The sequence below is a fragment of the Thamnophis elegans genome, chromosome 13 (genome assembly GCF_009769535.1).
Source record: "Thamnophis elegans isolate rThaEle1 chromosome 13, rThaEle1.pri, whole genome shotgun sequence".
NCBI lineage: Eukaryota > Metazoa > Chordata > Lepidosauria > Squamata > Colubridae > Thamnophis > Thamnophis elegans.
Genome location: NC_045553.1, coordinates 48,561,707 through 48,582,233, shown reverse-complemented (window position 1 = coordinate 48,582,233; position 20,527 = coordinate 48,561,707). Strand labels below are relative to the sequence as shown.

Sequence of the window (20,527 nt, the reverse complement as noted above, 5' to 3'; positions counted from 1 at the left end):
TTCTCAAGTTTTTCCTGCACTTAAAAACCAACCTTCTTTATTAGAGTTGTAGACCAGCTGAAAATCAAAGTTTCTCACCAGACATGGAACCAGAGCAGGCTAGGAAGTTCAGCCACAGAGTGGTCAACACCTGGAATGCTCTACCTGACTCCGTTGTGACATCCTCAAAGCCCCACAGCTTCAACCTGAAACTGTCCAGCATGGACCTCACCCCGTTCCTAAGAGGTCCGTAAAGGGGGCATGCATAAGCGCACCAGCGTGCCTACCATCCCTGTCCTACTCTCCCCATTGATTTGTATTCATTTCTTACGTTCATAGCAATAGCAATAGCAGTTAGACTTATATACGGCTTCATAGGGCTTCCAGCCCTCTCTAAGTGGTTTATAGAGTCAGCGTATCGCCCCCACAGTCTGGGTCCTCATTTCACCCACTTCGGAAGGATGGAAGGCTGAGTCAACCCTGAGCCGGTGAGATTTGAACAGCCGAACTGCAGATAACAGTCAGCTGAAGTGGCTGCAGTACAGCCATGTCCATGTTCATATTTATGCCTGCTATCTTGTACATGTTTGGCAAACTAATAAATACAAAATCCAAATATAAGTTGAATTGTACCAGGTGAACAGCCATAGCACAACTAAGAGTAATTGGACGCCTTTTTTACCACCACTCTCTCAGAGGCAAAGGAAGGGAATCCACAGCTTTCTGCTTCGTTGTACATAAACCATTGTTTCCTGTTCTTCAACCGAAGCAAACTTCTTTTTGTGGGCATTTGAGGAAACGCCACATTCTCGTTTTCTGCTAACCGAAAGAGGAAACTGGCAATCTTTCAGCCTACTCTGAAAAAAGTAGAACGCCATTACATCCTGGATCCCGAAGGGTAGATCTAATCCACAAGCATTTTCCCTCTTGAATTTCTCCAATCAGCATTATCTCCTTCCTCCGCAATAACTTTCCCCGTGGCTCGCATGGCTGTTGAAACCCACTCCTCTCTACCCTTCTTGGTTTCAGCTTTATACGATACTCCGAAACGGCTGGAGTTGGCCTTAGGGTTCAAAAGAGAGAGAGAGGAAATGCAGAGGTTTGAGGACGGAGCAAACATTTTAGTGCTGGAGATATTGAGCACTAAAAATATTGAGAAATGGCTCTTGTCAAAAGAGGAATCAAGGGTCCTGCTCAGGGAATTCTGGAGAGGGAAATGGCACACAGATGTTAGTAGACCGTTTCCCACATACGGTTCTTTTTTTTCCCATCGTTCTCTTATTATTTACCTCTCTGAGAGTTAAGGCTCTGATTTCAGGAGTTCTCAGACTTAGCTCGGAGCTCTCCAGGACTCTGTAGGCAGCTGGCAGGAGTCCCGTTTCTTTCTTCTTCTTCTTTTTTTAAAAAAAGAAATCTGACTTTCAATGGGCAAAAATGGGAGCTCTGTCAAAACTCACTCTGCATTTTGCTCCTCTCTCTGGAAGCCCAACGCGAGAGCCCTCGTCTCTTAGCACAAATATCGAGGCTCCCCTGTGATAGGGATTTATTTAAAGTATAACTTTAGGTGTCGCTCGCCCAAACCTGCTATAAATGAGATCACGGACCGGTTGTCATGGAGAGGGAACATAAAACATGGATCATTTGGGGAGGGGGGGGAATTGTCCTGCATCAAGGGGTTGCAAGCACCCCATCCTGCTCTCCTCTTGACCTGCCATTTCTGCATTCCAGGCGACTTAGTAAAACGCAGCAACCAACTGGCTACTCTTGCACCCACAAAACATTGCAGTAATTCTCTGCCTTTCAGCTCTCTTTTTTTTAAAAAAAGAGAACCTCCAATGAAATAAAACCCCTTTGAGAAAAAGAATCACCCTCCCCTCCTGCCCTGTTTCCCCCCCCTCCCTCCGTACATTGTGGGTCTTCTCCGTGGATGGGAGGAAAAAAGCGCTTTTCAAACCACAATTAATATGCAGAGGGAAGCTGCTTTTCTCCAAAGCACATGAAAACCACGGAGCATTTCTTTTTAGGGTGTTGTTGTTTTTAATTCACATTTTCTTCAATTATTCACACCCTTCCTTTTCGCGGGCAAGATCATTCAGTCTCAGCAAACCAAGAGATGCCAATTTGTCAATATTTTGTAAACACACGGTCAACTCGCTTATTTTGTTTAAACATTTTTTTTACCTCCAACAAAGCAAATCCAGCTACAGCTAATTCCCCCAAACAAATATGTAATTTCATATTTGAATTACTGCAAGAAAGTGCATTTAAATATCAATATGCTAATGAGGATTGTTTGTGAATGTTTGATGATTTCTTCAAAGTGTTTGTGGTGACAAAACAAAGGACAATGGTGGTGATTTTAATACTAGGCATCATACAAGGAGTGGTTGGTTAGAATGACAGCCTAGGATTTCTACAACAGATGTGAAAACTGAGGAAACCCATTCAGTACCGGAGGAGTTTAAAAAAAAAAATTGTGAATAAATTTCCATATCTTGGAATTATTCTTCCATGCCATATTTTCAACATCACCTTCCCTGTGAGAAGCAGAGGTAGGCTCTCCTTTTTTGGCTTGGGGCCAGAGTTTTGAAAGGGGCGGAGTTTATTTATTTATCTCACCGGCTCAAGGTTGACTCAGCCTTCCATCCTTCCGAGGTGGGTAAAATGAGAACCCGGATTGTTTTTGGGGGCGATATGCTGACTCTGTAAACCGCTTAGAGAGGGCTGAAAGCCCTATGAAGCGGTATATAAGTCTAACTGCTATTGCTATTGCTATTGCTATTTAATTTATTTACAGTGGTATCTTGGTTCCCAACTGCTTTGAAGCTCATTGAATTCGGTACTCGACGCATTTTGAGGCAAAGATTTTTGTCCCACTACTCGTCGTTTGTTTGGTATTCAACAAACAAGCTACAACTTGTCGCTGTCGGCTGCCTTATGACTCACTATGTTATTCCTTATAGGAAAAAAATTGTTTGGTACTCGTCGTTTTTGATACTTATTACACCAGCCGGAACCAATTAAGGAAGAGTACCGAGGTACCACTGTATTTGTTAAATTTATTTGCCGCCTGCATGCAACAATGATGGAAAGGAGACCAGATGGGCAGGTCTAATACTTTGGTGGAAGCTTCTCCTTGGAGATTGGGGGGAAATTTAGCCATTTTTCCATACCTTACAGGTTTCATATATTCCATCCATCAAAGTCATCTCAAAGGTGCTTTTTACAAGAGGCAACTGGACTTTCTGGTTTTTCTTTGAAGATGCTTCGCTTCTCATCCAAGAAGCTTCTTCAGCTCTGACTGGATGGTGGGGAATGGAAGGATATAAAAGGATGCAAATGACCAGCTGTCTGCAAGGAATATCAATCCATCCCTTCAGTCAGAGCTGAAGAAGCTTCTTGGATGAGAAGAGAAATGTCTTCAAAGAAAAACCAGTTGCCTCCTGAAAAAGCACCTTCGGGACAACCAGGACTTGGAGGACGGAGAATCTCCATAGTCATTCATCAAAATGTCCCTAAATTCTGCTACTGATCTTCAGCAACTGTGGCTGGAAGGGTTTTGAGTGGCTTTCGGCTGCCGACAGCTGCTTCTCATCAAACACACAACATATTTCACCTAAGACAGGGGTGTGCAGCCTAGGCAACTTGAAGACCTGTGGACTTCAACTCCTGCACTTTCTCTTTCTCTTTTTATTCTTTTCTTTTCTTTTTTTAAAGTTTGCGTAGGAACTAAAGAGAAGCTGCAAGAAACTCTAGAAATACATACACCGTGCTTACCTAGATTAGCAGTGATGAAATCTATTATTTATTTATTTGCTATTTATTATTAAAATTTATATGCCGCCCAATCCCGAAGGACTCCGGGCGGCTTACAAAAAGAAAGAAGAGAAAGAAAAGGAAATAAGAAACGGGTAGTTTAAAATTCACAGGACACGCATACATTTCTAATCGGGGCTGGACCTCAACAGTGAGGTCAACAGCCCCAGGCCTGCCAGAACAGCCAGGTTTTAACAGCTTTCCTGAAGGCCATGAGAGTGGGCGAGGTCCGGATCTTTGGGGGTAGCTGTTTCCAAAGAGTCGGAGCAGCCACAGAGAAGGCTCTCCTCCGGGGGCCCGCCAGCCGACACTGTCTGGCTGATGGCATCTGAAGGAGGCCCAATCTGTGGGATCTTACCGGCCGTTGGGAGATATGTGGCAGTAGGCGGTCTCGCAATCCCAATGTTGCTATTCTTAGCTCATTCTCTCACTATGAATTAAAAACCCCAATTGCCAGATACAATTCCTCTCTATTCTTTTTTTTTTTTTTAAAAGAGGAGTGTAAAACATTCTTATTTCATTCTTTTCAACAGAATGCCATTGTGAAAAACCACCACTCGGTAACACAATCACAGCTTGCCAGTTGTGAGGATTCGGTTCCCATTGTGGAGGCTCCTGTGTCAGCAATCTGGCTCCGATCCCAGGAGCCCCATGGAACAGTTGGTGAAGAAGCCCTTGGTCTTTCAAACGTTCCTTCCCTGAGCTACGAAAAAAGAAGCCCGCAACTTCCTGGCTGCAAGATTTCTGCACCTTCTGATGCTCCTTGTAGTGCTCGTGCAGTTTCACTGCCTCCGTGCTAAGGCCTTAATGGGATAGTAGAAAAGTAAGAAAATAACAGGGCTGGAAGAGACCTTGGGGGGCTTCTAGTCCAGTGGTCACCAACCAGGGGTTCGTGAGAAAATTTTGATGGTCCACAGAAAAATTATTTCCATTTTTTTTATATTGCACTAAATATTCGCTGGCTGGGGAATTCTGGGAGTTGAAGTCCAGACATCTTCAAGTTACCAAGGTTGAGAAACACTGCTCTAGTGTATAAAGTCTTTTAAGCTAAATCTAATATTGTATTGGTGTCATGATTTTTTTAATTTAAGACAATCTTTATTGTCACTTTTTTTCTCTGAACACACTGGCACACTTTAAGAAATGAAATTCTGATGCCTGTTCTCAAAAGAATATATTCAAATCCATACATATGCTATCTCTCTCTCTCTCTCTCTCTCTCCCTCTCTCTCACTCCTCTCTCTCTCTCTCTCTCTCTCTCTCTCTCTCTCTATCTATCTATCTATCTATCTATCTATCTACACACAGAGATATATACTTGTATACTGTATGTGTTAGAGATTCTATGTTTTAGCCAATTTTTGTAACATCTAGGCTACATTATGAGATGGCTGTAATGCTGTTTTCCAAAGCTTTGTCTTTCTGATTGAAGACTGAAATAAACAAACTTGCCTTGAGCTGGCCTGGCCACCTTTTCTCTGGTTTAAACTACACTGACATTGTTTGCTAATAAAATAAAGTAAAGCCAAGGTTATTTTGGCTCCTCCTGCCATTTTCATTCCTATCAGAAATATAACTGCTCCAGATAGCATAAAAGCAGAATTCATTTATTTATCTAATCAATTTTATTTATTTATTAATTTGTCAGTCAAGAGGCTGGTGTGCTACTTCGCATGTGCCAGGATGAAAGCAGAGCTGTCTGGTTACAACTATAAAGTGGGAAACAACCTTTGAACTTGGGCTTAATTAATGAAGTAACTAATTAGTTAATTTATTTTATTTCTATAGCCACCCACCTCAACCATTGATTCTGGGCAGCGTACATCATAAAGCATAAAAACAACCTAATGTTAGTTATGGAAACCATGTGAGCAACAATTATTATTTTTTATTTTAGATTGATGGTAGCACTTACAACGTAGAGTAGAGTAGAGGAATGTAGAGTAGAGTAGAGAAGTAGAGTAGAGTAGAGTAGAGTAGAGTAGAGTAGAGTAGAGTAGAGTAGAGTAGAATTGAATTGAATTGAATTGAATTCTTTATTGGCCAAGTGTGATTGTACACACAAGGAATTTGTCTTAGTGTATCCAATCACACTTGACCAACAAAGAATTCTATTCTATTCTATCTTTGAATTCTCTCCTCCCCAACTATTGTTTTTGGTCTCATGCCCCCCAACTCACACAAACCCACATCAGGAAAATGTCTGGCTATAACCATGAAGTGGGAAACAACCTTTGAACTCAGGCTTAATTAACGAAGTAACTAATTAGTTAATTCATTTTATTTCTATAGCCACCTACCTCAACCATTGATTCTGGGTGGCGTACATCATAAAGCATAAAAATACAGCTCAAACAATGGTCACTGAGTAAAACTATGGCCATGGGTGTTAATCTTCCCCATCTAAGTGCAACTGTCGGTTATGGAAACCATGTGAGCCACGATTATTATGTTTTTAATTTTTATTTTGTCCCATTGTCCCTGGCCATTTTGGCAGCCTGATTCTGACCCCTGCACTGCCAACCGAAAGGCAGATAGAGGCAGATACTTAAAAGTTCCAACACTTTGCGGACACTTTGGGGTACAGTTATAAAGGCAGCGTATGAAAAGCATTTGAAAGCCGGCCATTTGGCCCTCGTGGCAACATCAAAGGCAAAATCCCTAATGAACAGCTGCAAGAAAGAAGCAACGTTTCAACACGGGGGGGGGGGGGGGAAGGCTTTAATACCACCACCAACAAACTCCAATTCATTTGCATCCCTTTATATGAGCAAAGATTCAGCCCCGTGCGGTATTTTCTCAGGCAGAAGGATAGGAGCCACCACAAATCTCACCCTCCCATTTTATGCCAGTGCTTTGAATATTTAACAAAACGAAGACAGCTATCAGGACAATCTAATCAGGATTTCTGCCCAACAAAAAAAAACCTCACCCTAATGATGGGGGAAGGATGATATTTCCAAACTGGAAATATTTGCAAACATGCCCAAAAATGTAATGGAGATGGACCAGAAGCCTAGAAGCCTGACCAGAAGTAATTCCCATAGGAAACACCAGGAGATTCGAGGAAGAGGAGAGGAAGGGGAAGGGGGACGGGGGGGGGGAGGAGGAGGAGGAGGAGGAGGAGGAGGCGGAAAATAGAGCTGGAAGGGACCTTGGAGGTCTTCTAGTCCAGCCCCATGATCAAGCAGGAGAACCTATACTATGCTATGTATTATTGATTATTACATCTGCACTCATCTGGTCTTCATAAAACATCTCTGCTTATTTATCCTGACACTTGAGTGACACTTCCTATCCAGAAAATGACTTTGTAAATGTCTCACCACCTTGTAAATGAACTTATCAAACTTTCTTGTGGTCTGAATGAACTAGCTTTGGTAAATTAGCCTGAAATTCTGTATCCCCCTAAGAGAGTATCTCAGAGACTACATAAATCTAATGTTTATTTATGGTACAATAAAGTTAAAATCACTACGGATTGAGAATATGGAATATGTATAAATCCAGGTTGTGCCCCAAAACACCTTTGTGGATGTCAACTCAAGAAGTTACAATCACTCCAATAAAACAGAGAGAATCCTGCATACTTTTCAAATAACTTTGGTGGTCAATAAACCAAGGGATGGCATGGTACTCTTTAAATCACTGCAATTTGATTTTGTCTTATGGAACGGTTGTTTGCTCCTTCTTTAGATCAGGGGTCTCCAAACTTGACAACTTTGAAGACTTGTGGACTTCAACTCCCAAAATTCCCCAATCAGCCATGCTGGCTGGGGAATTCTGGAGTTGAATTTCACAAACTTTAAAGTTTGGAGACCCCTGCTTTAGATTGATGGTAGCACTTACAATGTAGGATAGGATAGGATAGGATAGGATAGGATAGGATAGGATAGGATAGGATAGGGAAGGGAAGGGAAGGGAAGGGAAGAGGAGGGAAGGGGAGGGAAGGGGAGAGGAGAGGAGGGGAGAGGGAATGGAATAGAATGGAATGGAATAGCATAGCATAGGAATAGAATAAGACATTAGAATAAAATAGAATTCTTTATTGGCCAAGTCTGATAGGACACACAAGGAATTTGTCTTTTAAAGCCCTGAATGCTTTAAAACAGAGGTCTCTAACCTTGGCAACTTTAAGACTTGTGGACTTCAACTCCCAGAATTCAGCTCTGCTGGCTGGAGAATTCTGGGAATTGAAGTCCACAAATCTTGAAAGTTGCCAAGGTTGGAGACCCCTGCTTTAAAATACTCAGATTCATCCAGTCAGCGTTAAGTGAAGTGTCCTTTTCAAAAGTCACCTGGACAAAACCGAGATTTCCAAATCTGCATGTCAATATATCCAAATATCTCTGTTAGTTAAGAACATATAGAGCAGTGTTTCTCAACCTTGACAACTTGAAGATGTCCGGACTTCAACTCCCAGAATTCCCCAGCCAGCATTCGCTGGCTGGGGAATTCTGGGAGTTGAAGTCCGGACATCTTCAAGTTGCCAAGGTTGAGAAACACTGATAGAGAGAGTGCTCAACGGGAAGATGGAAAGGGAAGAGCCATCTGCTTCATCCATAAATTAAAGGCTGGCATTTGTTGTGTGTTCAGAATACTACCTTGGGCTGTCCGTATCCCTGAACACAGAACACATCAACCAAAGGGAAATGGTTTCAAAAGCCTGTTGGGCCAAGAAGAGGGGGCATCCAGCAAAGATCATAGTCCTACTGAAGGCTTCCCTACCACACCACCTTCTATCTCCTACTTAAGAACAGGGCTGCTACATAAGCACTGCCCTACTGGACCCGATCCCTGGCCCTCCTAGTCCAGAAGAGTTTTCACAATGGGCAACCAACGGGGTACGAGAAGGCCAACCAATCACCCAACAGATGGCCTTCAAAGGCAGACACGCTAATAACCACCGAGATTTCGGCTTTCTTTTCCCTACTGCAAATAAGCCAGACCCCCCTCATGACCTTGAGGGGGCTGCTCCTTTGCTCCTCTGCCTCCCTTCCCCTCTTCAAAGAGAAGCCCTCTGCTCCCTTCCCCAAGACAGATGGCTTAGCACCCTTCAAACCAGGATCCTGTCCTCCAAATACTTTTATTACTATGCATATAATTCCTTCCCTTCTCTCCCCCCCCCCCATCCATTTCAAGTGATTCCGGTCTTTTTTTAAAAGCCTTCGGCTCAGGAAGTGTGTGGCTCCACAACTGCACAATCATTAGTACACTTAGGGTGTCTACCACATGCGTTTTTGGGTCTCCCACAGTAAGAAGGAGACGGTGACTTCTCACAATGTGTATTGTTAAGAATACAATTGGATTTTTTTTGGGGGGGGGGTGGGCAACATCAGAAGAACAAGGCCAGAGAAGGAAGAATGGATGGAAACTGACCGAGGAGAGATTCAACCTGGAAGTAAGGAGGGATTTTCTGACAGTGAGAACCATCAACCAAGTGGCCTTCAGAGATTGTGGGAGCTTCATCGCTGGAGGCTTTCAAGAAGAGACTGGACTGCCATCTGTCAGATGGCAGAAATGGTGGAAGGTCTCCTGGTTGGACTAGATGACCTACAAGGTCCCTTCCAACTCATTTAATCTGTTAAACTGGAAGCCCTGCCTTGCACAACCACACATAACAAAAGAGTGTGCTTCATTCCCAGCATAAGGAAAATGGTGAAACTAGACTGAGAAAGATGGGAGAAATGGTGCCATCCAACCAGGCCCCAATTTCTCTCACACACCCCATGGCAATCTGAGGGCCGCTTGGTTGCTTTCTTGCAAACGTTTCATGACCCAACTAAGTAACATCATCAGTGCACTGTTGGGTCATGAAACATCTGGAACAAAACCATCAAGCTCAGAGAGCACCCAAGACCCCACATTCATCCCTGAGATACAGGTATTCCCCTTTATTGGCCCATGGCTAATTTTTAGGAGAACACAGAACTGTATCTTGTGTCTACATAGATGTTCCACCATTATGACAAAACACAATCTACCCAAATCCTATGCCAAGCTATCTTTTTTCTCACTTGACCCAAAACCTATGACAAAAAAACCAGAGAGAAGCATGCTAACAGCTTGGGGAGGGCAGCAAAAGTCACCTATCCTCCGCGAGCTGCACTGGCTGCCTATTGGTCTCCGGATACGCTTCAAGGCGCTAGTCGTCACTTATAAAGCCCTTCGTGGTATTGGACCTGGGTACTTGAGAGACCACCTGCTGCCGATCACCTCCACTAGGCCGATTAGATCCCACAGATTAGGCCTCCTCCGAATTCCATCCGCCGGCCAATGCCGACTGGCGACTACCCGGAGGAGAGCCTTCTCTGTGGCTGCCCCGACCCTCTGGAACGAGCTCCCCGTGGAAATTCGAACCCTCACCACCCTCCAGGCCTTCCACAAAGCCCTCAAAACCTGGCTGTTCCGACAGGCCTGGGGCTAAAGAGCTGTTGCCCCCGTCTCGAATGGTATGACTGTTGCGTGTTTTTAAATTATGCATTGTTATGTTTCATTTTTATTTTTTGTCTGTATCCCCCTTCCCTGATTTGAATTGTGAGCCGCCCTGAGTCCCCTTCGGGGGGAAAGGGCGGCATATAAATACAATCAAATCAAATCAAATCAAATCATGCTTCGCTTTGCCTAGACTCCCTGCACAATTGCCAACCCTGGGGAAAAAAAACATTCCTTAAATTGAATCATCATAGCGTGCATATTTTCTTCACATCGGCTAAACCTCCTGTCCTGCAAAGATTCTTCCGTTATCAGCTAGATTCCAAGTTCTCAAAATTATCTACAAGCTGACGCATTTAGAAGCCAACACCTCTCTAGAGGGAATGCAATCTGCGTTTAGCTTTTATTTCAAGAAGAAAAATAAGTTGACAATTCTTGGTGCCAATCTAGGACTTTGTTTCCCCCTTCCCCCAACACTTCTATGCAAAGATGTCATGTTGAGGCCAATCTTGGGTATCACATTCACCATCCTGCCAATGATGGGGTCTTAGTCCCAGAGTCCAAAACAACCTGAAATTTATAGTACGTGCCATTCATTCCCATCCCTTGAAAACATAAGACCTCTGTGGCTTATTCACTGATCAAACCTCTTCTGCTTCTCTTAATGGGTTGGCTTTTTTTAAAACCTTATCCTATGGAAACCCTGTCTGGATTTAGAATTTAGAATAACAGAGTTGGAAGGGACCTGGGAGGTCTTCTAGTCCAACCCCCTGCTTAGGCAGGAAACCCTACACCACTTCAGACAAATGGTTCTCCAACATCTTCTTAAGAACTTCCAGTGTTGGAGCATCCACAACTTCTGGAGGCAACTTCTGTTCCACTGATTAATTGTTCTAACTGTCAGGAAATTTCCTCCTTAGTTCTAAGTTGCTTCTCTCCTTGATTAGTTTCCACCCATTGCTTCTTGTTCTACCCTCAGGTGCCTTGGAGAATAGCTTGACTCCCTCTTCTTTGGGGCAGCCCCTGAGATATTGGAAGACTGCTATCATGTCTCCCCTAGTCCTTCTTTCCATTAAATTAGACATACCCAGTTCCTGCAACCGTTCTTCATAGGTTTTAGCCTCCAGTCCCCTAATCCTCTTTGTTGCTCTTCTCTGCACTCTTTCCAGAGTCCCCACATCTTTTCTACATTGTGGCAACCAAAACTGAATGCAGTATTCAAAGTGTGACCTTACCAAGGCATTGTAAAGTGGTATTAACACAGAATAGAATAGAATAGAATAGAATAGAATAGCAGAGTTGGAAGGGACCTTGGAGGTCTTCTAGTCCAACCCCCAGCCTAGGCAGGAAACCCTATACCATTTCAGACAAATGGCTATCCAACATCTTCTTAAAGACTTCCAGTGTTGGAGCATTCACAACTTCTGGAGGCAACTTCTGTTCTACTGATGAATTGTTCTCACTGTCAGGAAGTTTCTCCTCGGTTCTAAGTTGCTTCTCTCCTTGATTAGTTTCCACCCATTGCTTCTTGTTCTACCCTCAGGTGCCTTGGAGAATAGTTTGACTCCCTCTTCTTTGTGGCAGCCCCTGAGATATTGGAAGGAAGGATGGAGAGGAGGGAAAGAAGGAAGGACAGAAGGATCATAGAGAGAAGGATGGGCGAGTGCAAGGAAGGAAGGAGAGAAAGAAGGATTTCTCCTTGATCAGTTGATCTCCTTGATCAGAAGAGCCGAGGTGGCGCAGTGGTTAAATGCAGCACTGCAGGCTACTGCTAGATCAGCAGTTCAGCGGTTCAAATCTCACCGGCTCAGGGTTGACTCAGCCTTCCATCCTTCCGAGGTGGGTAAAATGAGGACCCAGATTGTTGGGGGCAATATGCTGACTCTCTGTAAACCGCTTAGAGAGGGCTGAAAGCCCTATGAAGCGGTATATAAGTCTACTGCTATTGCTATTCCACCCATTGCTTCTTGTCCTGCCCTCAGGTGCCTTGGAGAATAGCTTGACTGCCTCTTCTTTGTGGCAGCCCCTGAGATATCGGAACACTGCTGTCATGTCACCCCTGGTCCTTCTTTTCATAAGACTAGACATACCCAGTTATGATAGCATACACAAAATGTACAACTTTTATTTGACAACAAATAAAAAGAGCAACCGTATCACTTGGAGAATACAAGGGGAGCGGAGGTAGATGGAAGCATTTCCTATCGACTCACCAGCGCCTACATTACAATAACAATCTTACAATGACAATATCAATTCGGAACGAACGAAGACCCGCGTGAACAATGCAATCCATCTGCTCCTTCATCGGGGCCCCAGGGGATGTGTAAGTGCAGATCGCAACAAGGTTAGATATTGTTAACAAAGGCCAAGGGGAGGAAAATCCGTGATCTTTCAGTAACATATTTCGTGTTTTGAGTAGAGGATCCAGGAATGCATGTTTCACCTTTCAAGGAGTTGTTTGTGGTTTCTTTTATATTATAGCAAAAATAAAAGCCGTTTTTATTAGTTTTGTTGATTTTTGTTGCACGGTGTCTTTCTGATACAGCAGCATCTTATTCCAATTACCTTATTGATTTGTCCCTATTGTGGAAAGTAATTGATTAGCTACAGTGTTTCTCAACCTTGGCAACTTGAAGATGTCCGGACTTCAATTCCCAGAATTCCCCAGCCAGCATTCGCTGGCTGGGGAATTCTAGGAGTTGAAGTCCGGACATCTTCAAGTTGCCAAGGTTGAGAAACACTGGATTAGCATGAAAGAGCTAGCTAGATTAATGTATTTTCTTGGTATACACAATGCTTGACTTATGATCACAATTGAGCCAAAAAAATTCCGTCGTTAAGCAAGACAGTTGTTAAGTGAACTTTCCCCCATTTTACAACCTTTCTTGCCACAGTCGTTAAATGAATCACGGAAGTTGTTAAGTCAACAATGTGCTGACTCTGTAAACCACTTGGAGAGGGCTGTAAAACACTGTGAAGTGGTATATATAAGTCTAAGTGCTATTGCTAGTAACCCGGTCGTTAAGTGAATCTGGCTTCACCCTTTGACTTTGCCTATCAGAAGTTCACAAAAGATGACCACATGACCCTTCAAGCATCATAAATACATGCCTGTTATCAAGCCACCAAATTTTGATCATGTATCCCTGGGAATAAGTGTGAGAAATGATCATAAGTCATTTTTTTTTTCGTTGTAACTTCAAACAGTCACTAAACAAATGCTTGTAAACTGAGGACTACCTGTAGCATCAACCATAAACGCCTGTAGAGATTCTCAGTCATCCAAGTCATGGTTGCATCAAAGGTGCTTTTTCCAGGAATCTCTACAGACTTTTAGCTATGCAATTTGGGGTGAAGACCCTTGGAATGGGGTGGGAGAAAGAATGGATTTCCAGAGGGGGAAAAATTGCAGACGACAGGAACCGTTTGCACCACTCAGGTGACCCTGAGGACACAGACAAACCTCCAAGTGGCCTCAAGGACCCTCTAAAAGGATGCAAATGACCAGCTGTCTGCAAGGAATATAAATCCTTCCATTCCTCACCAGCCAGTCAGAGCTGAAGAAGCTTCTTGGGTGAGAAGAGAAACATCTTCAAATGAAAACAAAACAAAACAAGAAAATCCAGTTGCCTCTTTAAAAAAGCCCCTTTGGGACAACCGTGACCTGAATGATGGAGAATCTCTACAGACCTTTAGGTATATAATTTGGGATGGAGACCCTTTGAAGGGTGTGGGAGGAGGGATGGATTTCCAGAGGGGAAAAAATTGCAGACTGCAGGAACCATTTGCAGCACTCAGGTGACCCTGAGGACACATATAAAACCTCCAAGTGGCCTCAAGGACCCTCTGAAAGGATGCAAATGACCAGCTGTCTGCAAGGAGTATCAATCCTTCCATTCCCCACCATCCAGTCAGAGCTGAAGAAGCTGCTTGGATGAGGAGCGAAACGTCTTCAAAAGAAAAAACCAGAAAGCCCAGTTGCCTCCTGAAAAAGCACCTTTGGGACGTCAACTGTAAACAAACAAAATACTATGCTGCAAAGAGATATTGCCACCAGAGGCTAGAGCTAACTGACGTACAAATTTTTTTTACGTAACCTGCGAGTGCGCAGCCAGCTCTGCTACAACAGGTGGGCCACGGGTGGCCTATCAAACACCTTGTGCCTACTAGCAGATAACGTCAAAGAACTCCGGTAGACTTGATAAGAAGGAATGGAATCAACTTCCAGTGGAAAAAAAAAATAAAACCAAATAAACAATCAGCTGTGTGAGATAATCCCTCCAAGGGTTTCCCAACTGATATATATGCCTTGATATATATATGGATAGAGTCAATAACGTATGCCACTCTGTTAAATTTCAACGTCCTCAAATAATGTAAGGGGATGCAACAATGCCCACGTAAACAATTATCAAACCAGTAAATCAAGATCAGGTGAGGTGTTAATACCACTTTATAAGGCCTTGGGAAGGCCACACTTGGAATACGGCGTCCAGTTTTGGTCTCCACAATATAGAAAAGATCTGGAAAGAGTGCAGAGAAGAGCAAGAAAGAGGATTAGGGGACTGGAGACTAAAACATGTGAAGAACGGTTGCAGGAACTGGGTATGTCTAATGTAATGAAAAGAAGGACCAGGGGAGACATGATAGCAGCCTTCCAACATCTCAGGGGTTGCCACAAAGAAGAGGGAGTCAAGCTATTCTCCAGGGCACTTGAGGGCAGGACAAGAAGCAATGGGTGGAAACTAATCAAGGAGAGAAGCAACTTAGAACTGAGGAGAAATTTCCCGACAGTTAGAACAATTAATCAGTGGAACAGAAGTTGCCTCCAGAAGTTGTGAATGCCCCAACATTGGAAGCCTTTAAGATGTTGGATAGCCATTTGTCTGAAACGGTATAGGGTTTCCTCCCTAGGCAGAGGGTTGGACTAGAAGACCTCCAAGGTCCCTTCCAACTCTACTATTGTATCTAAGCTGTAGAACAGGGGTGCCCATCTTGGCAGCTTGAAGTCTTGGGGATGGCTAGGAGGCCTAGATGGCTACTAACTCAGTCCTCAAGATCTCCTCTTGTTCTAGTGTTAAAACTTAGGGATCTCGGACTTTGCTCCAGAGGCATTTTTGAATGGGTGCAAACGTATCCAGGCTGGCTTAACCCTAACCTTACCCAACCCTTGGAGCTGGATTTCCAGAAGAGGATGTAGGTGGAGAGGCCAATGCTACTTTTTCATTTGGCAAGAATTGCAGGAAATCTCATGCCATGATCCAGGGGTCTCCACGCGTGGCAACTTGTGGATTTCAACTCCCAGAACCTCCCAGCCATGCCACGCTGGCTGGGGAATTCTGGGAGTTGAAGTCCACAAGTCTTCAAGTTGCCAAGGTTGAATGCTACTGCTGTAGAAACTAGGACTAAAACTAAGCATATGTTAAGGCTCAATGAAATATGGAGCTTCTCCATCATCCAGGTCACGATCGTCCCAAAGGCGCTTTATTCAAGAGATAACTGACTTTACGGTTTTTCTTTGAAGATGTTTTGCTTCTCATCCAAAGCTTCCTCTGCTCTGACAGGACAGTAGGGGAATGGAAGGACTTATATTCCTTGTGGACAGCTGGTCCTTTGGAGATCACTTCAAAGCCACTTGGAGGTTGATCTGTGCCTCCAGGGTCACCTGAGGGATGCAAATGGTTCCTGTAGTCTGCAATTTTTCCTCTGGAAATCCATTCCTTCTCCCACGCCGCTCAGAGGATGTTCATCCCAAATTGTATGGCTAAAAGGTCTGTAGCAGACTTCAGGAACCATTTGCACCCCTCAGGTGACCCTGAGGACACAGGTAAGCCTCCAAGTGGCCTCAAAGACCCTCTAAAAGGATGCAAATGACCAGCTGTCTGCAAGGAGTATCAATCCTTCCATTTTTCCACCATCCACTCAGAGCAGAAAGCTTCCTGGATGAGAAGGGAAACGCCTTCAAAGAAAAAAACAGAAAGTCCATTTTCCTCTTGAAAAAAGCACCTTTGGGACAAGACACAATTCCAACACAGGCCAGTGGCTGCAACACACAGTTGCACAATGCCCTTACCTCGAGGTGGCGCAGTGGTTAAATGCAGCACTGCAGGCCACTTCAGCTGACTTCTATCTGCAGTTCGGCGGTTCAAATCTCACCGGCTCAGGGTTGACTCAGCCTTCCGTCCTTCCGAGGTGGGTAAATGAGGACCCGGATTGTTGTTGGGGCAATATGCTGACTCTGTAAACCGCTTAGAGAGGGCTGAAAGCCCTATGAAGCGGTATATAAGTCTAACTGCTATTGCTATTGCTATTACCTGTATCAGGTGGGATGTGCGCATCGCTCTCCGGCAACGAGAAGGCTTGGGAGTTACCACCACATTGCAAGTTGACCATGGCACTGAATGGAAGATTGGCACTGGGATATCAGGCCCACCTGGCAGGTGGGAAGCCCAGTGGGAGTAGACCAACTGGGGCTGTGGGTGCGCCAGGGAGGGAAAGGGCGTGGCTGAGAGGCCACCTGTCCAAGAAGGGCAATTTGCAGACTTTCTCTCTGGCCGGGTCCAGCAAAAGTTGGGTGGAGGGCCACCTCGCCAGCTAGGACTGCCAAAGGGGCACTTGGGGGGCGGGGGTCTATGCCCATGGAAAGATGACTGGGAGTCACCTCTCCAGCTCTTCCCATTGAAGGGGGCAATCTGAGGAAACCTCACTGGCCCTGCTGGTGAGTCACATGGGGGGGGGGGTTTCCACCACTCCAGTCAAACCCCTCCAAGTATGACAATCCAGGGGAGACCCAATTCGGGGTTGGGGGCATCTTGGAGACGGGGAGGGGGTGGCAATTGGCCATGTCTTCGCTTGCCCAGCTGTTGGGATGCCAAGGGGCTCTGAATGATGCCCAGAAGACCCCCCCCCTTGAGGAAGGGGAAGAGCAACCCTTGACAGGTCCTTTTGTTTGTGTCTGTGCCCCCCCCTCAAATGAGCATGCCTCCCCCTCCCACACAGAGGCTCAGCTGCTCGCAGGAGCCGAGCGGGGAGCCTTTGCTCAGGTGGGCGCCCGCTTGGAGAAGCTCGGGCAGACCCTGGGCGCGGCGGCGCGAGCGAAGCAGCTGCGGAGCCCAACGGCGTTTCCCGCCCGGCCGCCGCGGCGCTCTGATTGGCCCAGACGGCCGTCAAAAACGCCCAGCTCTCCCGCCCCTAACCCCACCCCCTCCTCCTCTTCTTCTTCCCCGGGCCCGGGGCTCGCTCGCTCTTCCCGCGGCGGAGGCGCGCGCCTGGCTCGGCTCGCAAGACCCAGGAGGGGCGGCCTCGGGGGCGCGCATCTTTTCCGACAAGCCCTTTTTGTTGTTGTTGTTGCTCTCTCTCTCCCCCCACCCCTCTCCGCCCCCCCCCCGCATGGATTTGGGGAGGGGGTCTTTTCCTCTCGCCTTAGTCCCGCTTGCACGGAGGGTTTTTTTTTCCTCCCCGCGCCCCCTCCGGCTGAACCCTCCACCCCTCGCCTTGGCCTCCGCCGGCGCCGACCCCGGAGACCCCCACCCACCCACACACACATCCAATCCACCCCACCCCATTCCTCGCCCAGCGCTTTGCAAACTCCAACCCGCCCTCCGCTTCTCTTCCCACCCGGGAATCGCCCGCCGCCGCCCCCTCCCCAAAACCAAGGTGAGCGCTTCTGCCAGCAAGCCCCGCTAATGAATTAAATTACAGATAATTGGACGCTGGGAAATGACAACGGCTGTGGGGAGGGGGGGGAGGCAGAAGGGATCATCCGCCAGTCACCCGAGGGGCGGGGAGGGGGGGGTGGAAAGGCAGCCCTTTGCCCTCTTCCACGGCGGCACCGCGGACCCCTCCACGCAAACGCCGCCGCCGCCGCCGCCTCCCTCCATTGTCTGCAGTTGGCACGCGAGCCAGACTCGGCATCAGCCGCGCGCGCGGAGGGGCTGATCCCCTGCCCCACATCTGCACCTGCCCCCTGCAGACGCGCAGCTGATTTACACACAGAGACGCAAAGACACACAGACACCCCCCACCCAAAAAAAAGGCGCCTGGGCCGCCTCCACACACACACACCCCCGCCCCGCGCGCGCCCTTGTCGCACGCCCTTCCCAGCCCCCTCCCCCCGCCCTCGCCTGTCAAACGGCGCCCCCCCCCGCCGCCAGCATCCCCCGCCCCACCCCCCGGTCCCAACCAATCCCTCAATTTGGCATGCTGGTTTGAATGAGGGCGACGTTGCTAGGAGCGGGGCATCACCCCAGCAGCCCAACGGGGGTTGGGTGGGGGTAGGGTAGGGTGGGGTAGATGGGGTGCGCCGGGGTTTCCCATCACCCCCACGCCCCCGTCCCGCGGGCCTTCCTTGCTTCCCTACCGGCTGCGCCCGCACCCACTTTTGGGGGGGTCGCCTTGCAAGATGCGCGCAATTCTGCAGCCCGTTTAGCGGGGCACGGCGGGTGCCCCCCAACCCTTCCACACACCCCAGGTGCCAAGCCTATTGTTTCCGCTCAAGATGCCCGGACGGCTTTCTCCCCACGATCAGGCGAGGAAAGGAGAGGGGGTCAGTCCCAGATTTTGCCCTCCGAAGCCCGCTAGTGCCCTGGCATGGCACCGAGCCTGCAAGCCGGGAGGGCAGCGGGAAGGCAAGCTGGGGGGGGGGAGGGAAGGGCGGGGCAAGCCAAGGGGGTCTCCTTCCCCCTCCCCGCCCCAAAAGAGGCAGCGTCTTGCCGGAGGTCTCCCAGGTGAGACGTCCTGCAAAGCGCCCGCGGTGCCCACCGGGCAGCGAAGCCAACATCCCCCGGGGCTGGGCACGGGGGGGGGAAGGGGGTCCCGTCGTCACCCCTCTTGGCCAATACTCCTCCCCTACACACCACAGACGCGCGCATCCATAAAGCGAGAGAGGTACCTGCGGTGCCCAGGAGAAGCCAAGTCCAGACGAGGTCCGTGCATCGGAGCATGGTCAACGGCCGGCCGCCGCGGGAGTTGCGCTGCATAGATGCAATTTTTTTTTTCCTGGACAGCTACAGCTGTGGCTCTCGCCCGCCTTGGTCTCTTTTCCCCCTTCTTCAATAGGGACCTGGGTGGGTCAACCCGGGAGAGATGCCAGGCGAGGAGGAAAGAGGGGAGGGGGAGGAAAAAAAGGGGGAACGCAAAAACCCCCGCAAGGATCCAACCGACCTCGCTCTGCAGACCTGCCCCGTTTCTTCGCTACCGGGAGGGAGAAATGAGTTTGGTTTTTTTCTTCTTCTTCTTCTCCCCCCCCTTTTTTTATTATTTTATCCAGCGGCTTCCGAGCTGCTTTCGCGAGCTGATCAGAGAATGAGTGACAGTCCCAGCCTCAGCACGCGGGCAGGAGCGAGCAGATCCCTGCGCTGTCCCGGCTTTGGGGAGGGAGGGGAGGGAGGCGGGCGCGGCACTGTGCTGTGTTCTTCCACCCAGACTGGCCAGCGAAATAGTTCAGTGCAAGAGACAGCATCCAGGAGGATGCTTGGGGAGGGGGGCGTAGAGAGAGAGAGGTGGGGGGAGGAAAAGCAGGCGGAAACTGCCTAGAAAAGGTGGATGGCTGAGCTGTGGAGGATCTGGATTCTTTCCCACTTCAAATGAAATAAAATAAGGCTGTTTCTCTCCCCCCCACCACACACTTTCCTTCCTCTATCCCCCTCCTCCTCCTCCTTTTTTAATTTTCCCCTTTGCAGAGAAATGTGCACATTTCCACGAGGGTTCGAATGGTAGGACTGTTGTGTGTTTTTAAATTATGCATTGTTTTGTGTCGTTTTAAATTTTGTTTGTATCCCCCTTCCCTGGTTTGAGTTGTGAGCTGCCCTGAGTCCCCTTGGGGGGGGGAAGGGCGGCATATAAATAAAATAAACATTCAACATTCAAACATTCTTTTTACTGTGGTGGGTGGGGGGAGAAAATACCAATGCATTTTTTTAAAAAAAAATGTGGAAACGTGTGTGTGTGTGTGTGTGTGTGTGTGTGTAAGATTAGGCATGCTTGAGGGTGGGGTGTTTTTCCTCCCTCTCATTTATTCCCCAACATGTAAACGAGTAAACACTGTTTTTACTTTGCCGTCTGGGAAACATACAGAACTCCGAAGACATGAAAACAGGGGAAGCCAACGCGCTTGGCCAAAGGCCAAAGCCACGGACCTCAAAAGTTTGGGGTTGAAATTGAAACCAAACTCAAAATAACATTTGGACCAGTGGGAGGGAGGGGCGTGTCCCCAACAGACACTGAAGTTGCTGACGTTGGACAGAATGTAAGATCTCAAGACCCTTTGGAGGAAAATCATGCCCACCAGCTGAAC

General features: G+C 47.2%; 1 protein-coding gene across 4 annotated transcripts in view; it reads right to left on the bottom strand.

The window, feature by feature from the left end:
• NCAM1 (neural cell adhesion molecule 1) overlaps nucleotides 1–19,593 on the bottom strand; it is a 197,351-nt gene extending 177,758 nt beyond the window's left edge. For 2 of the 4 annotated variants that reach the window (XM_032229548.1, XM_032229549.1), the window contains exon 1: nucleotides 19,124–19,592. In XM_032229548.1, coding sequence (XP_032085439.1) covers nucleotides 19,124–19,211 — 88 coding nt within the window. In that variant the 5' untranslated portion in view covers nucleotides 19,212–19,592. Of the gene's footprint in view, nucleotides 1–19,123 lie in introns of all 4 variants that reach the window. The other 2 variants (XM_032229550.1, XM_032229547.1) reach the window with 2 other exon arrangements.
• Nucleotides 19,594–20,527: the final 934 nt, after the last annotated feature.